Source organism: Fulmarus glacialis, unplaced genomic scaffold, assembly GCF_000690835.1.
Source record: "Fulmarus glacialis isolate BGI_N327 unplaced genomic scaffold, ASM69083v1 scaffold197, whole genome shotgun sequence".
NCBI lineage: Eukaryota > Metazoa > Chordata > Aves > Procellariiformes > Procellariidae > Fulmarus > Fulmarus glacialis.
The window spans coordinates 59,312-75,869 of record NW_009224894.1 but is presented as its reverse complement, the minus strand read 5'-3'; the positions used below and the strand labels follow the sequence as shown (position 1 = coordinate 75,869).

The 16,558-nt window shown below is 36.8% G+C and overlaps 1 protein-coding gene across 2 annotated transcripts in view; it reads left to right on the top strand.

Moving 5' to 3' along the window:
• RAPGEF2 (Rap guanine nucleotide exchange factor (GEF) 2) overlaps positions 1 to 16,558 on the top strand; it is a 130,504-nt gene that overhangs the window by 81,960 nt on the left and 31,986 nt on the right. For both annotated transcript variants that reach the window (XM_009582283.1, XM_009582284.1), the window contains 5 exons: positions 8,817 to 8,994; positions 10,777 to 10,913; positions 11,469 to 11,627; positions 13,306 to 13,458; positions 13,828 to 13,992. In XM_009582283.1, coding sequence (XP_009580578.1) covers positions 8,817 to 8,994; positions 10,777 to 10,913; positions 11,469 to 11,627; positions 13,306 to 13,458; positions 13,828 to 13,992 — 792 coding nt within the window. The remainder of the gene's footprint in view (positions 1 to 8,816; positions 8,995 to 10,776; positions 10,914 to 11,468; positions 11,628 to 13,305; positions 13,459 to 13,827; positions 13,993 to 16,558) is intronic.

The following is a 16,558-nucleotide window of genomic DNA, read 5'->3' as shown; positions in this document are numbered from 1 at the left end:
ACTCCAGCACTTCACCTCATCTTTCTGTCTGTCCAATTTGCCATGTGTAAAACAACAGCTATGACGTTCAGTGCTAGAAGACTAGACTTGGAGATCTCATGATGAAAGGTGTACATGAGCTGGGCGTTATGATTAAAAGCTGGATCAGAATTTCAAAACTATAGATTTAGGACCTTGTAATGTGAGGGATTTTTCTTCTTCTTGGTGCTGTATTTTACAGTTCTTCAAGGTGTTGGCTTCAAAATCTAGAGCATATTCAGTGGTAGGGAGAAAGAAATGTGCGGTGAGCAGCCTGTGCTGGCCTGACTTGAGGGGCATATTCCAGTTTCCCCACCCTGTAGAGACCTGGTGCCAGCTTCTCTTCTGGCTGTCCTGGGAAAGATGGAGAGGTTGAACTGGTGAGACTTTTTAAGTTGTTATACTTCTGGGGGCGCTTCGTGTCATAAAGATCTATTCTCGTTGTTTGGAGCAGCTTGAGTTTGGAGAGATTTACTGTGAAACTGATCCAGAGGGTCCCTAGAACACTTTGGGGTGTGTGTGCTTCATGTAAATAAAAATCAGAAAAAAATCTGAAATAAAAGGTTTAGATCCTTCATTGGGTGTTTACAGTTCCTGCAGTGTCAAAGAGGAGGATTTGTCCTTCTGATAAGAAACTATAGCAATTTGTTATTCTGAAAAAAAATTAATCAAATCTAATCAAAATGTTGTTCTATCAAAACAATCGTAAATAATTTAACGAGGCCAGTTCTACGTGAAGTTCTGTTTACTAGAAGAGCAATAATCTTTGTTTGGGATGCTTTTAAAAATGCAAATGTAGCCACTTAATGGGAAAAGCATCATCTATATAAATACACACAAGTTCAGTTGTGAGCATAGCTGTAGCACGTAGTTTGCTTCAGGTGAATAAGCTTGTAGGCTTTTCTGTGGGAGAAGGTAGACTATAAAAAGGTCCCAGTTCAATTTAGATAGTAATTGCAATAATGTAAAGGTTTATTTTTGTGAAAAATGTCAAAGTAACTGAACATGTTAGGCATAGTGTATGCCAGTCAAGTATGTTTGTCAGAATTTCTTCTGAGAGAGGATTCCTTCGAGACAGGGTTTAGGTTTATACTGTGAGGGTGAAGAAGATGTAAAATCAGCTTTGTTCTTCAAGTCTTCTATAGATTTTCATACCCTTCATTCCAAAGATTTTACATTTTAACATAAAAGTAAGAAGTACCTCTAGAGACACAGTTGTAGGTGGCATTTAGTTACAGTCATACAGTTACTCTCTAGATAAGTTGGAAGTAAATTTTTGCAGAGTTTCAGCAAAACTTTTATAACTGTGAAAAGGATCACTGAATTTCTGGGAAATTAAAAAAAAAAAAGTGTACAGAAGCTTCAGAGAAATACATCTTTCTGTAGTCACCAACCTGGTGTATGACTCCCATAATAAGTTTTGTTTGCAATAATGGAATCAATGGGATGGTCGGTGTTTGAAGAGAGTTAATTGTTTTGTGAAGTATTTACATGGAGAACATTTACTTTTTTTAATATTCTTTTCAATTTAATTAAAAAAAATAATTGAGGATACCTTGTCATTCTTGGTGATCTTAAAAAATATTGTCTGGTTTCTTAAATAAGTCTACAGTTAATACCTCATTTAAAGATGTCTCGGCACAGATGTATTGAGAACTGTGTAATTGTACAATGTCACAGTAATTATTAAAATGACCTATGTCTTTATCAACATTGAGAAATATGAGCATGGATTGTGGAATGTAGCCCCACATTTTTGTATTAATACACATACTTGAAGAAACATTTATTAAAAAAATGAATTGATACATTCAGGTGTGGAAACTGATAAACTTAAAGTTCTTAAATTATTGAATTTAACTTTATGGTACCAAATATTGTTTGATTTAATGATTTCTCATATTGTGGTAAATCATTAATTTCTTACCTCAATTTCAGTTGTAAAGGATTGTAATGTAGCAATCTTAAGTTAGGTTAAAGTACTGCCAAAAAAAAGCCACAACAAAATAAAATGGCTGTAATTTCAGTTCTCTCGGGTCAAGTCAAGGATTAAATAAACAGAAATACTTTTTGAAACTGAGATTGGATCATTCTCTCTCAATTATTTTCCTTTTAATTCTTTCCCAAGTGTTTATTCAAAAACAGTAAACCATAACCATATGATCTACATGTTATTTTTTTACTTAAATTTTAATAGGTCTTAGGCAAAGCTTAGTATCGTTGTTCCTCTGATTCTTATGTTTTGTACATAATGTCATTTTTCTATTCAGTAGAATGGACTTCTCTTCATTATGCCTAAGTAGAAAGGAATGATTTAGCGAGATTGCCATCTTATCTTTCAATTGATAAATAAGAGATGGCTTTTTTTTTTCCAATTATTCTGTTAATCAGATCTTTACTGTTGAAATCTGAGTTAATGATATGTCAAGTTTTGCATCCTAGTAAGTTTTAGTTCTGTAACTTTAAGAGCAGCTCTTTGCAGTGAAAATATATTCATGGCCTTTTAAGATTTTTTTTTTTTTTAAATAAATCATGAAGCTGAATCTTCAGATGCTTTCAGCATTGAGCTGAGAATATTTCCTTTTAAACATTAATGCTGTAACTAAATTTGTTTGTCAAATGTTGCACATGAAAGAACTTCTTTCAGGGTAAGAAGTACTTACCAAAATAAAATAAATAATCCTTTGTGTTTACCCCACCCAAGTCTCAAAAACATTTCAGGTGCCAATCAGTAAGGTCCTTAAATGTTGTTACTTTTATTTTAGGAAATAAGTTCATAAAGTGACTAACTCTGTAATGTGACTGGAGAGGAAGGGGATGGTGAGTGTAATAGATTGTGTGCCGGCTTGTATTTGCCAAGAACAATACTTGTGTTGATTTGGCAAAGCAAATCGTTCACTGCTGCTTCTCATGTACGGCTGCTCACTCCTGTTTCTCATGCGTAGTTAATGCTTCCTATATGGAAGCACATACCTGTTCCTGTATGCTCCTGAATGCTTCCTATACCTGTCACGTATATTACCAGATGATGATCCTGGTTTGAGAGCGAGGAGATTTAAGCCCGTGAACGTGTGTTACTCCCCCTCCCTGTTTTGAGAAGGCGTTGTTGTGGTGGTTCAGCTCTTTCCTTTGCCAGCCTTTCTTCGCCTTATCCTGTCCTCAGCCCGGTGGCTTCCTGCCGGCCCTACGTGCCCCCGGTGCCTGCCCAGATACTCCCGGCGGTGCAGGAAACCGGGAACATCCTTTCCGAGGCCCTGCCAGGATGTGTGTATTGCTTGGAAATTTTCAAGATGTCAACTTCGTTTTCTCACAAGTCTGATACGGTAACTCTTAGAAGAAAGGTCCACCTTCCAGAAAGTCTTCCTGAGAGCGCCCAAACCTTTATCTCTCAAACCGGAGAGTCCACGCAGCCTGCCCTTAAGATGCCGTATGCAAAATAAAGGGGTTTTACCCTAAGATTGTCAGTCTCTCTGACTCTATCAGCCTCTGCAGTGCAGGGCTCTGGGTAATGCAAGGACGTCTGAAATGGCTCAGGTAAACTAGGTCCTACTGAACTCCCCCCCGCAGTTTCGGCTAAGTCCTGTGCGATGCCTTATCCCTCTTGGTGAGTTTGGGTCCTCTAATCTATTCTGCAATTAATAGCCTAGGAGTAACTTTCAGAGTCCTTGTTCTGTGTGCCTGTGGTCTCAGCAAACATTGCTCCTTTTTGAAAAAAATGGCAATTAGTTGGCAGTAGGGGAGGACGCTGTTCCTGGTGTGCGTTGTCTGGATTATTACATTTTTCCATCTCTAGGGAGGAATAGTGCTCAGACTGACTCCTGTGACAGATGTGGGCTGCTATAAATTTTGTAGTAGGTAATGAAGGAATAAATATGAAGAGAGAGAGAGCAGTAAAAATCTTAGACTGAAGGAGTTTTAAGGTATTTCATGGCCATTTGCACTCATGTTAGTAGAGTATGAAAAAACAATTTTACTACCTTAGATTTATGTATGATTTGTGTGCATGTAATAGTTATAATTGATTGTTATATATATATGATAATCCTTTAACAAACAAATACATATTATAATTACATGGATTGAATTTCATAGCAATTTATTTCTGTTGTAAACTTTTGCCCAGTGAGTTGAAACCTAATGTAAAACAAAACCCCAGCCATGTTTTCTCTCTGTGGAAAAGCTGGATCCAATGTGCCTCTATAATTACAGGAGGAAATCTTTCAAGCTAATGGAACTTTTGCAAGTGATTTCACGGGAGGTGTAGTGCCAGTGTCTTGGTGTTTTGTATCAGTATCGGCTTATAAATTATGAAGTAAAAAATGAATATTTTCACTAATAAACATTCTTAATTTCATTTTTTATTTTATTTTTTAGCCCTTAAACTACAATGATCAAAAAATAAGGTGGGGGTGGTTTTTTTTGAGCTGAGCTTTGCTGCTTTCTTTGTTAGCTTCATGGACTTGAAGGACTGCAGCAGGCAATGAACATATTTCTGGTTTGCGCAACAAGTGTCTTCTATGCTTTTTTCTTTTTTTTTTTTTTTTTTTAACCCAGTATTTTTCTCTTGCACTTTTGGAGATTTTGGATTATGGATTTAGATGGTGACATTAGTCACAAAGGGGATTTATTATTCAAAATGATGCATTTTTTTTCTTAATGTTTCCTAAAGTGGTTAAAAAAAAAAAAGAAAAAAAACCTAGGCTAAAATATTCTGTTCAATATACTAAGAAACCAGTAGTTAATGTGGTTAGTTTTAAGGGTTTTCTAGTCTTCTCTTTATATGGTCAAGATCAGTTGGAAACTTTTTCCCTAAACCAGTGTAAAAAAGAAAACCGTGAAGGCCACCTAAAACAGAGCCAGTCATCTTGTAAGCAGTTCTCCAAGTCTTCCCACTTTCTCTCCCATAGTAAAGCTGGTATGTGTGTGCAGGCGTGTGTGATGAAGCAGTTATAACACGGGAGGGAGAGTCACTTGATTGTAAAGGCATAGATCTGTTGGATAAGCCAACATCCCCCTTGGCCTCTTCTGATCTTTTTCTCAACAGATACCCAAAAATTGGTTGGAGAAGGAAATGAGGCAGTAAAGGAGGTCATCTTCTTTAGCTATTCATGTAGTCCGTCACCTCTCTCATTATGTCCATGTTCATGATGCCTCCAAAAAATGAAAAACCAGTAGAGTTAGGCTTAATCAGTTTCCTCTCCTCATACCGGTCTAAAGGGACCAACAGGGTCTTCCATTTCCCCAGTCTGCCCAGTTTGACCTAAGGGGAATGAATGATAGTTCTTTTTCTAAATTTTTTTTTTTATATTATTTTTTGAATCATACAATCAGTCAAGGAGCCAAAGGCTAACTGAGAAAACTTACACAAGGCTCCTTTACTTTCCATCTTTTCCTAGTTATTTCACGGTATTTGTTTAATTAGCTGATAGTTACTCAAATCTAGAAGTGAATTTGGTGTTGGAGATCCTTAGCAGTTGGAACAACCATTTTTGGTATTACTACAATATTAGCCTTTATAGACACTGCTTAAAATTGGGCAGGTCTCCTTGGGTACCAAATGTGAAATAACTCTTCACCTCAAGCTTGAAATCGTCTGTCTTAAGTCTCCTGACTTTCTTGTTGGTGATGTGACAAATAAAATATTAGACTGTCGTCATTCCTTTGAAGCTTCAGCAAATTTTTCATGCCATCTTTCCAACTGTGAAGAAAATTTTTATTGCAACTGGTGTTCAGACTTCGGGGAGACATTGTTTTGTACTTTAAGCTGCAACTAGCATTTTTCTTACCTGCAATCTCTTTAGATTTATTTAAGTGAAGCTAATTTCTCTTATTATCCAAGAAACAAAGGACAACATGCACCTAGGAAAGCACTGATTTCTGAGGTGTATTTCATCCTTGATTAAATGCTCTGGGAAGCTCTAAGCCTCATGATTGACTGCAGTACAAATTCTGTAGGGTATTCACCTTGTGTTCTGGATTTTCTACTGCTGGGGTTTATAAGGAAGCCTTTGTCCTCAAAGGAGCTAATCGAGTTTTTCCCTTTAGTCTTACACAAATGAATGGCTATTGCTTCGTAACTAAGGGTACCTGTGTGGACATGCTTGATTTTTCTAACACATGAGGGAGTATAAAAGTACTCGAAGTAGGTGGGTTATGAAGTTTAATGTGACCTTGAATCTTTAATGTCATACTGGATGCTACTAAGCCTAAAGAAGCTATTTGCAATGGTTTTTTAGATAAATCGGTGCATGCTTTTAACATGAAGACAGATCTAATTATTCTTAATAATGTAATGAAACTCGTGCAAAACTTTTTTGTTTGTATAAACAGGAGTCCTCATGGGATGAGTTGTTTGATTCCTTACTACTGTGAATGCATATCGCCTGTGTGGAAAGGCTACATTTGTGTTCCTTTGCTAAATTTTGCGTAATCATAACATTTTCAGAAAGTTGCTTGAAAAAAATGTATTTTTTTTCTCAAAAGATAAGGTTTATTTTTAAAGGCGTCCGAAGTTAAATGAATAAATTTTCTTACTACTCTATGGATTGTTACATTCAATTCTGAGCTTCTTTGTTGCACTGGCTTGTATTTTTTGATAACTAGTAAGTTAGAAATAATTGCTTTATCATTCAGGTTTCTACCAATAACTTCAGTTGTCAAAAAGATTTAATTAGCTCTGTAAAAAGTGATCATCTTCAGGAAATGCTTGTAGCCTTTAGTAATATTTTTAAAGTATTTTCTGAATACAAAGTTGCATTTAATTTCAGTGTGAGAGTTTTTTTTAAATAGCATCAACTTTTTGTGATAATAGAGCTTCAACTTCTGTCAAATTTTGTTTTATCGTTTTAAGACAGTCAAATAACTTGTCTTTTAATAATCAGATTTTGTACAACATGTGGAATTTTCTTATGTATGTTAGCATTGTGTGACTAAATTTAGTTCTGCATTCATTTTACTAATGTGCTTTTGAGAGAGCTTAATCTGGGCAGGTAGGAGGGGCACTCATTAGTAATGGGAAGGTTTGCAAAACTGACTGTGAATTAGTCAGTCCCACTGTCACTGGAATTGTCACTGTTGGAGACTTCTGATTCTGACAGATCGGTGTCATAAGCTCTGTCTCTACTGACTCATCGTCACTAATTTTTCCACCAGTCACTTTTGATGAAGGCTATTTTGTAAGAAAAGTTAGAGCAACTGTTTCAAATAGATCATAGGGAACATGCATGTTAAGCACAGTAAGACTCCTAATGGAAATACTGCTAGCAGTGCTATCATTTTTGTGATTTGTTTGTATGCCAGTATAACACCCTTCTTTATCCTGTTCAAGAAATGCTCAGCATTTTTTTCTTAAAAAAAAAACAAAAAAAACCCCACAAAAAAACCCCAAACACAAAACCAAAGTGAGAATAAGTTGAATATTGTGTGGGTGCTGTTATCATGCTTTTTATATTAACAAGACCCTGTTACAAAGCTTGTGTTGTGCTGTAGGACAGAAGCATTTAAGAATGACACTAGCTGCCCTGATCCGTCTCCAGCCATATACTACCGTTCATAAGGTGGCTGTGTATAATGGCATTAAAGTAACAGATGTCAGCCGCAGCTAGTGAGGCATAGGGAGGATGATTCTGCGAAAATACCAATGTAATTTGTCTTACCTTCTCTGTGTTTGGAGGGTGACCTAGTTTTGGGTGGGTTTTTTTACCAGTCTGAGACACAGATCGATAGAAAGGCTTTAGTAGCTGTGTTTGTCCCAGGTAATATTTTTAAAGTAGATATGAATGCATGCTGTGCTTCCAGAGTCTCAGAAACAAACCATCCCTATAAGGCATGTGAAACTTGATTTCTCAAGCCATGCCTTAAAACTTGCTCATTAGAAGCATGCATTTCCTTAAAAATTGTTGTAGCTGAGCCTTGGCAGCTGCTGTGGTATTAAATCAGGTTCTGAGAAAAAGCAGCTTTATCAGCCATGACAGACAAATGTTGGTGGGATTTATTACGTGGTTGGTCTTAAAACTGAATCATTAAAATGTATTTACCTTTAGGTGCTATACTAATGACCTCAGGCTATGGACTATGTTATCCTTCATTTTAATACAATTTAATAGAGGTTAAGTTTGCCAGATATTCTGTGTAGTCTATCTGTGGTGTTTAAGCAGTGACTTCGTGTTTTTTCTGCATCTGTATACTCTTACACTGTTTATCAGCAAATGAAAGCCATATTAAACTATGTTCAACTGGAATTGTAAAAAAAAAAAAAAAAACCAAACAAAAAAAACCAAAACGGTCCTAGGTTACTGGGAGATAGCAAAATTCCTGTAGCGTTTTGATGCTGCACTTATTTCCCCAAACTGTCTACTTAAAATTACATTGCATTTCCTAAGCGTCTGAAAATGTAAAGCTGGGGCGGGAACAGAAACAAACTGTTTTAAATGAACTGTTTGTTTTAAAAAAAAATATATTCAGATAATATTCCAAGAAATTGTTCCTTGAAATGTAACTGCCTTCAATTCCCCCAAGACCTACTGATTAAATAATGTATGTTGAATCCTGTTTATGTATGGCTGATTGAAACAAGTGTTAAAAGCCCTGTTTAAACAGTGGTTTTGGCTTGATTAATAGTTGGTTGTTCTAAAAAGATATGTAAAGAAAAAAGCAATATAAAAAATATTGAGTGATTTGAGTGATCTATTAGGTGATAGAATTCATTTCTGTATCTTTGACTAGAAAACCGTAGCAGTGAAGAACACATTTGAATGTTTTCTTTTTTTTTTTTTTTAATTGTTTATACATTAATTTAGGCTACAGAAAGTGAGGCTGGTGATATGGATCTCAGTGGGTTGCCAGAGACAGCAGTGGATTCTGAGGATGATGATGATGAAGAAGACATTGAAAGGGCATCAGATCCTTTGATGAGTAGGGATATTGTTAGAGACTGCTTGGAGAAAGACCCAATAGACAGGACAGATGATGACATTGGTAAGTATTGCAATGTAGTAGAATACTGTCAAACATGTTCTCCTTCACCAAAAAAAGAGTTATTTTTTGAGCTTGAGTTTTTATTTTAATCATTGGCTGTTGTAGTTGGTAAGTTTAGCGTTTATTCTGTAAGGTGATTCATAAATACCATAAATTCAGCCAGTGAATGAGTTCGGCCAAAGAAGAAGAGGAAAACACACATGATATGGGTCAAAACTGTTAGTTGCCGGCCCTTTAGATCTCAAGCTTCAACTTCTATTTGATATCAGAACCAGTTTATGAAGTAAACATCATTGCGTACTGGAAAGCAGTTAGAACCTTAGCAAAGTCAACGTTAATGTCAACACTGGATGCTTATCACATTACATTTTTAATTGTAAGTTGTGATGTTCTGTCTGGTTTTAACCACAGAGATACATTTGTGTTAAACATTGGAGCCGTTAAGACCTTTATGTAAATGTGCATCTAATCAAACTAATGTGCTATGTTAACGTAAGGCTAATACATTGAAAGCAAAGCAGAACTAGAATTCAAATTCCTACAATTTCTAATCTAATCTGTTTCACTGGCTGAGTTTTAATTTTTTTCAAAGTATGACTAAATAATGATTAAAGTTGATTATCAGATGATTAAGGGACTGAAGCATCTCTTAGATGACAAAGGTCTAAGAGAACTGGGACTGTTCAGCCTGGAGAAGAGAAGACTCAGGGGGATCTCATCAATGCGTACAAATACCTGGAGCGAGGGTGTAAAGAAGACAGAGCCAGGCTCTTCTCAGTGGTGCCCAGTGAGAGGACCAGAGGCAATGGGCACAAACTGAAACACAGGAGGCTTCATCTCTGACCAGGAAACACTTTTTTTTACTGTGAGCGTGACTGAGCACTGCACAGGTTGCGCAGAGAGCTGGTAGAGAAGTCTGTCTCCTTGGAGGTATTCAGAAGCCATCTGGACAGAGTCCTGGGCAGTTGGCTGTAGGTGGCCCTGCTTGAGCAGGAGGGTTTGACCCGATGACCTCCAGAGATCCCTTCCAACCTCAACCATTCAGTGATTCTGAGTGAATAAAAATTTAGGAAAAAGATGGGGTCCTATTGACTACTTTCAGTAGGTTTTTTAGATCAACCTGAATGCAAAAATGTCTAGTGCTTAGGGCATATAATCCCTCAGCAGGACTACTAAGAAAAATTGAGCTCTGTAGTTATGAACAATGTAAAAAGTGAAAATATGGGAGAAGTTCACAGCTGAGTACAAGTGCAACTCCAATGCATACAGAAGACAGAGCAGCAGCAGTCTCCTTTAAGACAGTAATCCTGTTCTATCTGGAACTTTCTGAATGCGCCAGATGATGATCATGTACAATTTACTGTTAGGTCTAGCCTAAGAGGGGGTGGCTTTACCAATGAACTTGCTCAGTTTTGTGCAATTTCCCTTCTTAATGTCTTGCTATGTTTTATATAGGCCTATCGTAGTCTTCATGGACTCACTGCCCTGGCTGGCTGGAGTATTACGATTTCATTGGTTGTATTCAGAGCTCTCGGTTACGTTACAATTCTTCCATTATACTGACTTTTACTTTGCAGGACTTCTATTGATGATATGATGAGCCAGTCTGTGCCTACAGAATACCCAGTAATTACAACAGGCCACTGTACATGATTTATTAGTATACAGAAACGATTGTGCAGCATTTTAGCTTAAGTAGCCTCGGGCATCTTGCTAAAGAACTGCCTTTGCTGTGCTTTGTTGTTTTGACATGCACGACTCAGTGGGCTTTTTCTCCTTCAGAACAACTACTGGAATTCATGCATCAGTTGCCTGCTTTTGCCAACATGACAATGTCAGTGAGGAGAGAGCTCTGTGCTGTAATGGTGTTTGCAGTTGTGGAGAGAGCAGGAACTATTGTACTAAACGATGGAGAAGAGGTCAGTAGACGTTACTTTGGACTCTCCTATTATACCAGACATCCCAGATTCCACAGAGTTAAGATCCTCTTTTGTTGCTTAAAAATTAAAAAAGAAAAAGTAACATTGATCAGGTAAACTCTGCCTCTTTGTTCTGCATTAGTTTGAAAGTTTTTGTTTAAGCACTCGCACAACATTTCTTATGCAATAAAAGCAGAAGAAAATACTCTTCATAATGTACAAAATGCTTCCTGCCTGTTGGAGCTGGTTTGGGAGTTTATTTCAGTGTTTAAGTGGTGTTTTAAAACCACTTTTTTATTTTGCCTTTTTTCCCTTTTTTACATTTTTTTTTTACAGTCTTACATAAGCTCTTAACATTATACTTAAACATAGTATTCCATTTTTCTTGAGCTGGAAATAGCTGCATATTTAAGGTAAACTAGCTAATAAATGTTTTTAATAGGTGCTAAAAGTAACTTTTCCTTTGGAAAAATGGTAAGGGTTGTATCTATATAGTATAATATTACAACGTTAAGTGATTCAGTCTTCATGTATCCTGCAACATTTGATTTGTAGCTGGATTCCTGGTCAGTCATTTTGAATGGCTCTGTGGAGGTGACGTACCCTGATGGAAGAACAGAGATACTCTGCATGGGGAACAGTTTTGGTGTTTCCCCTACCATGGAAAAGGAATATATGAAAGGAGTGATGAGAACCAAAGTGGATGACTGCCAGGTAGTGTGTCGGACTGTAATACACGCAAAATCACGTACATAATGCAACTCAAAATCAGACATAATGCAACTCAACAGCCAGACCCAGTTTTATTTTAAACTGAATATATGTAAAATCTCCAGCGTGTAACCCTGTACAATAGTTGGGAAATATGGCTCCTGCATACCCACAGTTTGGGAAATTGAATTCTCCTCATCATTTTCGATTAAGTGGTTTGTCTACATGCTTTCTCCAGAACATGAGGTCCAGCAGCCTGTTGCATATATCCATTGCTTCAAACTTTCCCTTAGGATCTCAAGGTCCATTAGCCATTACAGGCTCTTTTACTTCTACAAGCAATAGCCATTCTTCCTTACTCAACTCAGCTACTGAATCTTGAAGTAATAAAAGCTCTCTGTCCCATGGTTTGAGTAGGAAATCTAGTTTGAGCCAATCTGGCCTTTCAAGGAAAAATGTCTTGATGTTTGCTGTAACACAAGTAGTCAGATTTAAGGAACGCTTCTCGTAGCATAAAACTACTAGCCTGATCTGGATATGTGGTTGCTGTTTACTTATTCCCATCAAGATGATAATAGCCAAACCCTTGGTGAATTAACATTTTGCTTGGTCCTGATGGCTAATTAGCTTCCAGTAGATGCCATTTGAAGTGGGTGTAAATGTGTGTTCATGTAGTCACCTAACTTCCAAAAAGTGCGTAAGTGGTATCTTGTTAGGGTAATGTTTTGCAAACAATCCAAACTGTGGGAGTTCTGTTGCAGCTACTACTAGCCGCATAGAAAAGGTATGTAAATGAATTATGAAGGATGCAGGAGAAAACACTCTCTCTGTGAATCTCATGCCTTTGTCCTAAGTATGTACATGATCATTTATCAACTTTTCAATCAGAAGAAACATTATCATTTCCTTTCAGTTAAATACCCAAGTTCATATAAGATGACAGTTTAATCTTGAGTATTTGCCCCCAAAAAGGTATAAAACTTTCAACAAGTTATGGAAGACAATTCATAGTATATACAGTATTTTTTTTTTTCCGAAGTTGTAGTGAGTAATCTTAATTATATTTGCATAGTGTAGGTGCTAGCAATATTCTTCAGATATTTATTCTTGCACTTATTCTTGGCTGAGCAGATGATTGTAGAAAATATTTTTCCTGCTGTATGCTTTATCCAGAAGTAATTTGTTTCTGTGTGCCTGCACTCATGTAATTGAATAAATGTTAGTTTTCTTAATGATTGACTTTATTAATAATACTATGAAAAATGAAAATTATTTAGAGTAGCAGTAGGCACACAAAACAAAAACTAGGTTTTCGCTTCAATCTCTTAACCCTTCTAAATAAGACACAAAAGCTTGCATGGGAGAAAAAATACCAGCTAGGATACTGAGCTTCATCTCCAGCAGAGAGGAGGTCAAAGCAGCTAAACAGAAATGGCTGATAACGCTAAATCATTTTGCTCTGATGAATCTTGGTCTCCTCTAACTGCAAGATTGTAGTGGAAGTACTGTGCTTATGTATTCATCTGCTTACTACAGCTGAACTGCTGGAAAGAGAAATTTGGCTCACTGCAGGTTGAGAAACTACTTTACCTTTTCTATAAATAGAAAATCTGCATCTTAAGTCTAAATGCTTTTCTGGAGATTTTGCCTTTTAATACTGGTGCGCGATGATTCTTTCCAGTTTGTTTGTATAGCCCAGCAAGATTATTGCCGCATCCTCAATCAAGTGGAAAAGAACATGCAGAAGGTAGAAGAGGAAGGGGAGATTGTGATGGTAAAGGAGCACAGGGAGCTTGATCGCACTGGCACAAGAAAAGGTCACATTGTCATCAAGGTAAAAGTAAAAGAGGGAGTGTCTTGCTAAAGTCTGTGTTCTATAAACTTCTTAACTTGGCAAGTTAGGTCCAGGATTAGTTGAGATATATATTATAAAAATATACATTTGAAAATAGACTGTTAATATTTCTCGTTTTTCTCTTTATAATTATGCACATTGATAACTAGGTGATTTCTATAGAAATTAATTACATAAATTTTTTACATTTCTTATTACATGGTTAAGCTGTTATGTTTGCTTAGCTCGTCAGTCAATAGATGCCAGTATTCTTTCTAGTGTAATGCATCTTCAGTATGTTGCAAGAAAACAAATCTGCATTTATTGAAAATCTGGTTTATTAACTAAGATTTTTTTTTTTTTAAATAGGGAACAGCTGAAAGGTTAACAATGCATTTGGTGGAAGAGCACTCTGTGGTAGACCCAACATTTATAGAAGACTTCCTGTTGACGTATCGGACCTTTCTTTCCACCCCCATGGAAGTGGGCAAGAAGTTGTTGGAGTGGTTCAATGACCCCAGCCTCAGGGATAAGGTTAAAATCCCCTTAATTACATACCTGTTACCATTTGCATTGAAATATAAGCTATTAAGAATAAAATATGCTTTAGAGAGAATGACTAAACTGAATAATTTTAATGGCAGAATATATGGATAAAACTAAGAAAATATTTTTTCCTTATTTTATTGTATTTTATTTAAGTATTAATGTGCTCAGGCAAGGTAAATTAGCCATGTTTTACCTTGCTGTGTTTTTACAACATAACATAGTTGCTTGCAAGTATAGGGAAAGTTTTTTCAAATAATCAGTATTTTATTTAATATAATTCAATAGAATTCTATTGTGTGTTGAAATTTGAGCACGTAACTAAGTTCTGTGTTTTCCATACATAATACTAGTTAACACAACTTGGCAAACATTTTGTGATAATTTATTTTTATATAAATAAATAGAGACTAGAAAATATAGCCATTGTTAAGAATCTGTTGAGACTTACACAGCATTAAAAAAAAAAACCAACCCAAACACAAGAAAGCAACCAAACATCCTCTTGTCTAAACAAAACTGCCGTGATGGAAGAATAAGTCCCTGTATATCCAGTTTTGGCACACTGTCTATTGAGGCTATACTGTGCTTCACACTGTAATGCTTTATTTTCACTTGTATATAACTTTCTCATATGTAAAAAAAACTAGTAAAAATTTCCAGATGTTTTCTGCAAATTTGAAACCAAGGGAATTATATCAATAAGGTCAAAGAGAAATTTGGTTTTCAGCTTTTATTTAAATCAGGGTATTTCTTCTAGAAATGCTAGTATATCTGTGCCTTGGAGGAAGGATCTTACGTTTGGCAGAGAGGACAGGCTTTGCTGCTAATATTGTTTAGCATAGGCTTATTACAGCTTCAGAGCTATAATATTGGAGTTCATCTTTAAACTTATTTTTCTTGTCCTCCAATGGATAATCCCCTCAGCCTCTGTAAAAGCGTGAGCCAGCCCAGTTGCTGGTATCAGGTCTGAAAACAGAGCAGCTCTTTGTTCTGCCCTCTCAGTAACCAACCCCTTCTGACGTCCAGTAGCACTGACAGAAAGGCAAGAGGCGGAGAACAGCTTGGGACAAGTGGAGATAAGCAAGTGGGAAACAAGGAATCTGGAAGATTTTGGCTGTTTTGTATTAGGGGCTGATAGGCAGTGAGGGGAGGGAAAGGGGTGAGTAGAACTTCCTGAGGATGATCAGTACTCAGTAGTAATCAGACTGGGACATTTGAGATCCAACCTTACTGATGATTTTGCCCAGCAGCAGGGTACTTGACTTTACAGCTCCTCTTTTAATGCTGTTCCTGGTTGTGACACAAATTGTGACATTCCTCTGGAGGTCACCATTCAACCCCTTCCAGCACAGTGTCGTTTGGGTGTACATTAGTAAGTCCCAACTTTGAAGCTATCACTGCAGTGGTTTAAAATATATTACGTGGTATGGCTTGCAACTTCCCAGCCAATTTTAAAAATCTGCAATCAGCCTAAATTTAGCCAGACATTGTCTGGATCTTCCAATGTCATCCACATTAATGAAAAACACCACAGATGTTTAACAGAGAGGAAGTTCATCTTCAATTTCAAAGGTGGAAAAATCTCAAATATGTCAGAAGTGCTACCTCTAGCTTACATCCCTGTGGTTGGGAGCTACAGCACGTAGTGCTGTGCAGTTGCCTCCTGTTAGAAATCTGAACTCTCGAGTTCTGAAGTGCTTGATTAGTTTGGTCATTAATTTCAACAATTCTTCTGAATTTACTTGCTTTTCTGGGGTAAAAGGCAAACTGCTTGGAAACTGTGTATGGGGGTGGCAGGGTTTGGTTTCGGATGCCTGGTGTCAGACCTTTAGCATAAGAGGCTGCAGAGGTTTTGTGCAGATGCAAAGAACGGACAGGGGTTAGCTTTAGCTGATTAAAATTTGTATGAGATCTTGTTCTTAAGCTCTAGTTTTTGAAATGTTTAGAGGTTTTCCCCTACTAACTTACTTTCCCAGCATAACAGAAGAAATGCAGCTGTATTTTTAGAGGTAACTGAGTGGCACAACTGGTTTGGATTCAGGAGCTTTTTAAAAATAGCGCGAATCAATATTAATTCAAGACATCAAAACTCTTATTTTGTCAGGACAACTGCTGCTGACGTTCAAATCGCATACTAAGATAAAATTTTATAGTGGAAGCATATAGTTTTGAAAAATGCAGCTCTTACCGTGTGGGTTTACCTTCAATAATATTAATTGATAGTACTCCTTTAGGGTTTTTCCTAACAAACTGTAAAATACCAGCTAAGATCCTTCTGAACTTTGATAAGCATAGTTGCTTGGGGGGAGTAGGGGTGGAGAGATAGGAGGAGTAGTGAACTGAAAGATTGACTCTAAGGAAAAGAATTGCATCTATTTGCTGTTAAAACCTCTTTCCTGCTTCTCACAATAACTCCTTTTTCCTGCCTCTCTAAACATACAGTAGCTCTTTTACACAGGTAGATGCCTAATGAAGTTAATGGTGGCTTATCTAAAGATCTGTGAGATTCAGGAACCAATATAAAGCAGCATCAGAAGCTTTATGATCATGC